The sequence below is a fragment of the Frankliniella occidentalis genome, unplaced genomic scaffold, assembly GCF_000697945.3.
Source record: "Frankliniella occidentalis isolate FOCC.00 unplaced genomic scaffold, Focc_3.1 Scaffold566, whole genome shotgun sequence".
In the NCBI taxonomy this organism is placed as follows: Eukaryota; Metazoa; Arthropoda; class Insecta; order Thysanoptera; family Thripidae; genus Frankliniella; species Frankliniella occidentalis.
This window is the reverse complement of record NW_026267682.1, coordinates 62,969-71,414: the sequence shown is the minus strand read 5'-3', so window position 1 is coordinate 71,414 and position 8,446 is coordinate 62,969. Positions and strand designations below refer to the sequence as shown.

Genomic DNA, 8,446 nt, shown 5'->3' with positions numbered 1-8,446 from the left:
GGGGGGCGATCGCCCCCCCTGTCGTCTCTAGATAGCCGCCTGAAAGGTAGGCAATTTGCACCACAAAACCCCTGTATGTAGGCAACCGACAGTACATCGCCCCCCCTGTCAGCCGGACCTTAATCCGCCACTGGTGCGGTTAGAAAAAATGAGTCGTGCAAACATGTCGACCAGAAATTACTCCAACTTTTAGCAAGATGTAAAGTCAGATTTATTTTTACTTGGAAATGATCCCGGCCGTGACAATCGACTCCCGTCGACGCTCGCCGTCTACCGCGCCTATACAAAGTGTGAACACCTATTCATAAACTGAATTAGTGCATCTCAACATTAGTCTGAGTCTACTTTTGTGGTGAGGCTTTCTGCACAGACTATAATAACCTGCTATAACCCCAGTGGACTAGCCAAATCAAGGGATGGGATCAGTGCTCCTCTACTTCCTTCAGAGGCCAAAAACAAAGTTACACTGTAGATTTTTCATACTCTGGGTTGAATCAAAGTACCCAACCCTCCCCAAAGTGTTGTTGGGCCGAACATTGATGAATTTGCGGTGTGTAAGGTAAGGCCCCGTATTATTTTAGTTCATGGTCTCTACTGTACAATGCAACAAATATATTTCACAGAACTGTCTCTTAGGGACCACAAATATTTTAGTATTAAAGTATTCCAACTAAATAACAGAGCATTTGTGGGGTTTTCAAGTTTAATTCTAGTAGGCAGCGAGGTTTCAGTCTTAATGCTTAAACTAAGCGAGGTTTTAGATTCCACACTCAAATAGAGCGATGTTGAATTATTGGCTAGGATGGGGAATAGATGTTGTAATTAATTATTATGAAATTTGTCGTAAGTTGACAAATATTTTTTTTCACAGTGTATGACACAAACCCTGCCTTTTGCTGGATTTGTAAAATACATGGGTTGCAAGTAGATTTGAATGGGTCCAACGAACAAGTAATGGGCATAAAAAACTAACATTGATTGTATTCGCGTTTTAGCCCCCTCTTCTGCTTTAAAAAAGCTTCAGAGGGGGCTTAGCGATCTGGGAATTTATGCGTCGTTTTGTTAAGAATAGTTTGTGCTTCCTGAACTGTATACTACTTGACTCTTATGGGCTAACGCAGATAAAGTTCGCAGAGCCCCCACTACTATTGCAGCGTGTTTATGATGAATATACGGATGCTGTCAGAATTCAAAGATCAGTGAAAACAGTTACGCGTGGGACGTAAATTGCCAACATACTTTTTTGATTTTGATGTAGTCATTCGATAAAATTGATGAGATGTGTCGTGCTTGTCGCTCATGTAGCATTTTGTACAGAGATCGTAGTCCGCACATACTTTGCATTTCCATCGAAATCCTTTCACAGGGTGTTCCTTGCAAGCATCACATGTCACTGAGTTATGCTCCACTCCTGTCAATATGAAACATGGACCAACAAGAGAATCATGTTTTATTTTTGTACTTGATAATGATGTTATAATACGTGGCTGATTAACTCCGCTCACTTCTGTAGTTGTGGTTTACTGCACGCACAATAAGTTCGGGTGGATTGCCTTCTAGGTCGGCCTGCACTGTTAAAATAATTATCACCTCCAGTTTATAACAACAATGTTACATTCGTTTAAACCCTCTTGAAACGAGTTATATTCGGGGCATATTGGCCCACCTCAGAAAAAAACTTGGTATTACTTTGCTGTAATGTTGTAAATGTACATGAAAAGTGTGGATAATTTTGTTACACATTTCGGTTCAAAACAACGCACAACTCAACACTAGAAGCCCCATGGGAAACGCACGTAGCAGCAACGTCGACAGGACGTATGGCCTAGGTCGGTACAACATAGATCGGAGCGTTGCTGGGGTGGAGATTTTGACCGTGGATTCCACGTAGATGCAACGTGATTAATAAGGGGTCGTTTTCTACGTGGACGCAACGTTGCTGCTAGGTCGGGCAGACTATATCGCGGTGGAGGAACAAATCAACATGTATGGTTGTCTTTGTTTAGTCAAATTAAAGTTATGTTAAACAAATAGTTAAGTCCAGAGGTGCCCTTTGTACCGCCCGGGTGCTCAAGTGCACACATGATTCAAATATGTTCTGTGACTGGACCCTCCCATCGGGCGTGCACGACATGGGAGAGGACATGCTGGTACTTGTCCGGTTGTTGACGAGGAGACCTCCCGCGCGTTATTACCATGCCAAACTACACGGAAAAAAATAATTCGTTGCTTCAACCCATGTTTGAGTTGATTTGGAGCTTGCAAAAAGAATTCGTTGTGGGAACAAAATATCCCTTGTTTTAATCAAGCGTTTGCTGGTAGAACGAATTCTTAGTTGTGAGAGCGAATAGATCGTTGACGAAGTGAATAAATGTGATTGCTGGAACGGAAGCGTTTTTAGTTGAATCAACGATCGCCTTCGCTCTCTCAGCGATGTGTTCGCTGCTCCAACGAATTTTGCGTTGCATTAGCGAACACTTGGATGAGACAACGAATTAGTTCGTTCTCACAACCCAACAGAGTTAGTGATTCCTATATCAACCTACGTATGAGTTGGATGAACAAATTATTTTTCTCCGTGTACCAGTGGCGCCCTCTGCTGATGTTCAGGTATCACAGTCGCCAGAGGGCGCGCTTCAGCTAGTGGGCATACGATAGCACGTGGGTGGTCCCTCGTGTTGCCAGTCGTACAGTTATATGCGCGCTACTGAGCCACTGTCCGGAAGTGTTAATCAACAATCGACGTGAACAAATTTTTGAAATTCTGAGCCTGGTTCTGATAATCCGCGCGCTTTTCTGAGGAGTACCTGACTATCTCCGTCTGTTACATGTCTTTTAAGGAGACTTCACAGCTGCGTGCTGTGACGTAGAGTCTAGGTAGATATTATGGCATCTTCAAATCAGCGTCCCATCAACGTAAATGCTAGGTGATTTTCACTCAATAAAACCTCGCGCTGTCCACGTGGATGGGAGGTACTTTTTCTACATCAATAATTCCTCCTACAGTCTAGGTAGATACTACGTAGATTGGGCGTGTCGATGAACCTCCTGGATGATGCATTTGCACCTCTTGACCCTTCTGGACGTGGATGCGACGTGGATTCTAGGTGAAATTTCCCATGGGGAGGGCCGGGATTTCCATATACCTAGGAGGACCGGAGGGGTCATTTTGACCCCTCGACGATTTATTGCCGTTTTGTGGCTTGAAGGCTGCAGTTTTATGGCTCATGAGTCAGAATTTGTGTGTTTCAAGGTACCTGATTCCATGAAGTGACATGGAGTAGATTCAAGATGTGAAAAGATAGACAGACAACCTGCTCGAGACAGACAACCTGCTCGACACATTTTTTCCCAATTTTACAGCTATTTATGTTATCTGTTCGCAACATTTTAGACATCTTTAAACTTCAAAATTAATGTTCGACTTTTAGAAAACATGTGTAGGGTAAGGGGCCCAGTAGTCGACAGTACACCAGTAGTCGACACTTCCAGCTTTGCGATCGATTTCCCGCGAATTAGTTAACGTTAGAGTCTCGCGCGTTTTGCCGGGTTGTAGCGCACTCTATTGAGATCGTAAGGAACCTATTGCCGATTCTGTGCCACCTCCGGGAGCCGGTTGGTAGCGCTTCGCACAGAACACTGCTCGTCTCTCACATCGAGCTATCATATCTTAGCTACGGAGTAGTGGACAGGTGTTCGCTCGGAAGGTTCTGTGAGGCTGCCATTCACCCGAGCGGTTCCGGACGACGTTTGTGTTGTTGTCAAAGATATGTTTTATCTTTCCCCATTTAGGTTGTCGAAAATTTCGGTCAGGGGCGTAAATAATGGCGATGTCGACTACTGGGCCAGAAAAAGACATCTGTTCCAGTAGTCGACACTCACTTTATTTTGAGTGTGTGTTGCCTTCATACGGGCTAATTCCGACAACTAGGGCCCTTTGTCAACGTGAAATGTTGTTGGGATTGTGTGTCATTTATTTTCTTGTTCGTAATACATCATAATGACATCAGGAAAGCACCAGGTGTCAATACTGTGCCGAATGATAGAGTTTGCGTTCAGTGCCCCATTTGTGTAGAGCATTTCTCTGGGAATGTGCCCTGGTTGCCTGAGAAAAGTGTCAACAGACACAAGGGGGGAGGGGTGGAACCCCAATTGCACCGCCGCAGTCGCGCCAGTCCGGGCGGCTGACCAACTAGGGTGGAGTGAAAACCTGGGATTGGACAAGTATACCTGGAATAAAGTACTTCAAGATATCCCAAGACTTGCGGCACAGTCCATTCTGACTCATTGTCTGACCTTCAACCCCTCTCGAAGGGTTCGAAGTTAGGTCATTGAGGGAAATTGACACTTTTCGCCCCCCTGGACCCCCGTAGGCATAATCCCAGGAACGGCTATATGCGGTTCGGTGTGGAATTTATATAGGGAGATAACTCAGGAGTCGATAAGCTGTGTGATAACATCTTCAGTTTGCCCACAAGACATTTTGGGTGACAAAATAAGGTTTACTTACCAAGCTATGGCTAGCACTCCCGGTTTTCGTATGTCACATCGTGTCGTCCTATACATTATTAGGTGCGCTTTGACGAGACGGCACGGTTTTATTTCAGACTAATTGCGCTAAGGCAAATATTTTCCGATATGTAGCCGAAAAACGACGTTTTTATGAACCAGAAAAAATCTGTTTTCACCATATTTCAAAAAAGGTCGTCTGAAGGCCGAAAAAGCCGAACAGCACCTCGCAAAGAGGGCCGAGAAGGACACCCTGATGGCCAAACAGGCGACCGAGAGGCAGAGGCAGGCTAGTCAGGCTGCAGGGACCCGTCAGACACGGCAATCAGGGTAAAATGACTGAGTGTCGACTACTGGGCCAGGCAGTGTCGACTACTGGGCCAAAGGTGTCGACTTCTGGGCCAATGAACATTGTTTTTTGTTACACATTTCTGTGTACAAAAATGTATTTATTTCTATTTTCGACCCATGGGGTATTAAGTTTAACCCTTCCACTACACCCCCGAAATTTTTCCTTGACGCTACCGTACACCCTCGCTCCGTTGTAGGCAATTTTGCAAAGCCTTGCTCTTAAACTGTCGACTACTGGGCCCCTTACCCTATTTCAAAAGCGGGAGTGTGATCCACGCATATTTTTCACCAATTTGGCATTGACGGAAATGTGCGTGGCAAAAATTACCCCTCGGTCCTTTCTAGGTAAAAGTAGTAATTTGTTTGAATGTTCTTGTCCTCATATTTTGCGTCCAAGCGTCTTTCGGAAGTACGTGAAAAGTCGGAAAGTGATGAGCCGGTCAAAAAATTAATTTGTAGTTCATTTGGCAATTAAAAATGAAAAGGGGTCACTTTGACCCGTCTGGTCCTTCTAGTGTTCTTTCCCACGGGCAAAACAACATCGAAACAAAAGTCACTGTTTTCGGTCACAAACTTTGTTTCCGAGATTGTTATCAGTGAATGTTCTTTTTTGACAACAACATTGTGGTGCTTGGTGCTTAGAAGGATATGATAAACAGTGTTTCGCGCGCTGTGCTGTGGACTGGGGCAATAGGCAAGCCCACCTTAACTCGTGCGTGCGGTAGAGAATAACAACAGAAGTGAGTGAGCAGCGTTCTTGGGTCACACTAGTGTGACTCGCTAGTTAGCGTCTTTCAAAATAAAATTGGTATGCCAATACCATACAACATGTGGAAAATTTTTCGAAATCCCCGTTTTGATCAAATCCACCTGCACCCAGAAAAATAGTTTCTTGATTCAAGAACAAGCTGACACAAGATAGAAATCTCCATTGAAACAAGGCAATATACGAGGGGGCAATAACTCCGGGAATCATGTGTACACTTGTCTGGGAATCATCAGGATAAAAATTCATCAAAATCAACAGAAATCGCTTAATATAAGCGGAAAACTAGTGGAACTCGTACAAGGTAGTCGAAATTGGCGTTTTCTACGACTAGAAAACCTAAGAAAAGCAGATTAGTGGACGGGAATCACTGGGAATCAAGGATTTCGGGAATCATGTGTACACTTTAAGAGGGAGTTTCCACCCCGCAATATAGCTCTTGAAATGTGACATTTCTCTTGTTCAAAAGAAAATAACAGATGGTTTCTAGTGTAAATTTGATTTTGTGTCAGAGTGCACTTGAAACAAGGAAAAATTTACTTCAAACAAGAAACGATTTTTCTGGGTGTAAAGCTAAGCTTACCGCATCACATGCATGAAAGCTAAGACTGCCTAGTTAATTAACAGGCGTATAGGCTCGAATTGGTGATATTTTTATTTTTTCACATCTTGCCCTGAAATGTTATCAATGCGCGTGCTTATCGATACTAAAGGTTATCACCGAGCGAGAAAAAGTAAGACCTTTTTAGCTTAAGTACGACTGATATTTGAGCGTTACGCGCCTACTCGTAACGTTACGGTGCGCGTCACTGGTGACATGTCAAATATGAAGTACTTAGCCTCGGCTATCTATGAACGACGGGGCGCTGCGCAATTGGGGCGTCGCAGCGGGAAAAGGACCCGTCGAAACCGAAATGACGCGAAAACGACAAAAGTAAAGCGCGACTCGCGTATGGTTCACGACGTCGGAGACACTTTCGGGTGGTCTCGTTGGATAGTTCACTTAAAGTTCGTATCCAACAGGCACGTCCTGACTCCTTACAATGAAACGCCCTAAGTCACACTTTAAAAAAAAGTGTGCAACTAGACTGCACATGCAGGCGCTCAACAGTATGTTGCACACTTTGAAGTGTTTGACTGGATATTTGAATACTAAAATGTGCACACTAAAAGCTTGTGAACCTTTTTATTCAGAGTTTACTGAGTTCTGTGTACGTGCTCTGCTTACGCATTTTTAATACGCCGGTATGAACAAATTAGTTCACACCGTCGTATTAAAAAATGCATCAGCAGAGGACGTACACAGAACTCAGGAAGATATGAACGTAAGCTTTCTGTGTGTGTAGAACCGTAAAGTTGCACACTTGACACTGTGCAACTCTGGGGTTGACAATTAAGCTTTACACCCTTTAAAGTGTTTAAATCTACTGTTGAACACTTTTCAGTATTCAAATTTCTCGTCCAACACCTAAGAGTGTGCACCATAGAGTTGAACACTACCATGTGCATACCAGCTGCACACTTTATTTATCAATGTACCTGGTATGCCGAGGGGTGGATAACTCCCCTGCCAAGTGTACACCCCTAATTCTGACCAATTCAAACGAATTCAGACCAATGCAATTTAATTCAAACGAATTCAAAACTAATTCAACTAATACAGTCCAATTCGAGACAATTTACATTCAAATCAAGCCAATTCACGCTAATTCAGTAACATAAAATCGCAATAATTCAAAGCAATTCAAAACCAATTCAACCAATTCAAATTCAATTCAAGCTAATTCAAATTCAATTCTTGAAATTTGTACACCCAATTCAGGAGTTATCCACCCCTCGTGGTATGCCCATTTTGCTGTGAGTGATGTAGGTCAGATCGAGCAGAATCAGGAAAAAATATTTTAGCAAAGTTTATTCAGGGCCTGGAAACCGAGGCGTGGATAACTCCCCTGCTAATAATTGTATACACCTCTAATTTTGCCCAATTCGAACTAATTCAGACCAATTCAATGTAATTCAACACACATTTCAGAAATAATTTAACTAATTCAGTCCAATTCAAGACAATTTACCTTTATTTCAAGTTAATTCAAGCAAACTTAAGTCAATTCACGGCAACTCAGTAAAATAAAATAGCAATAATTCGAACCAATTCAAAAACAATTCAGCCAATTCAAATTCAATTCAAGCCAATTTAAATTCAACTCCTGAAATTTTTCACCCAAATCAGGAGTTATCTACCCCTCGCTCGAAACGCACTAGGGTTAGTCCCAGATACCGTAATGGGGAAGGCTTACGTGAAAGAAGTATACGTCTGAGGTTAAAACGGAGAAGATAATGGGAAAGCTCATAAAATTTGACGTGTAATAGACCTTTTACTTAGCCCGATTGTAATGTTAATCGTGGTCTTATCCGCACAGAAGTGTCGGCTGCTGGAGTAAGGGTCAAAACCATGTTTTTGAGAATTTTTCTTCGCGCGCAGTACTCTGCCACTGCCGTGTCAAAGGCCTATTACACGTCAAATTTCTTCTTCTTTCCGAATCTATTTTTAGCCCGCCCTTCTGCTTTTAAAAAAGCATTATTAACCCGCCCTTCTGCATTTAAAAAAGCATTAAAGCGGGCTTATGCAACCGCTCTCGTGTCCGTCCGTCCGTCTGTCTGTCCGTCGTCCGTGTAAGAGGAAGAGAGAAACGTTCAACTGGTCCAGTCTTTCAACTGGTCTAGTAGTCTTTCAGCTGGTCCAGTCTTTCAGCTGGTCCAGTCTTTCAGCTGGTCCAGTCTTTCAGCTGGTCCAGTCTTTCAGCTGGTCCAGTCTTTCAG

At 43.2% G+C, this 8,446-nt stretch overlaps 1 protein-coding gene across 6 annotated transcripts in view; it reads right to left on the bottom strand.

The window, feature by feature from the left end:
* Positions 1 to 8,446, bottom strand: part of LOC113214724 (uncharacterized) — a 58,570-nt gene that overhangs the window by 14,224 nt on the left and 35,900 nt on the right. For 5 of the 6 annotated variants that reach the window (XR_008012167.1, XM_052275303.1, XM_052275299.1 and 2 more), the window contains 2 exons: positions 1,506 to 1,571; positions 1,240 to 1,411 (listed from right to left, as the gene is read on the bottom strand). Coding sequence is in view for 5 of the 6 variants with exons in the window: in XM_052275303.1 (XP_052131263.1) it covers positions 1,240 to 1,411; positions 1,506 to 1,571 (238 nt within the window). In the remaining variant the exon portion in view is untranslated. The remainder of the gene's footprint in view (positions 1 to 1,239; positions 1,412 to 1,505; positions 1,572 to 8,446) is intronic. The other variant, XM_052275302.1, reaches the window with a different exon arrangement.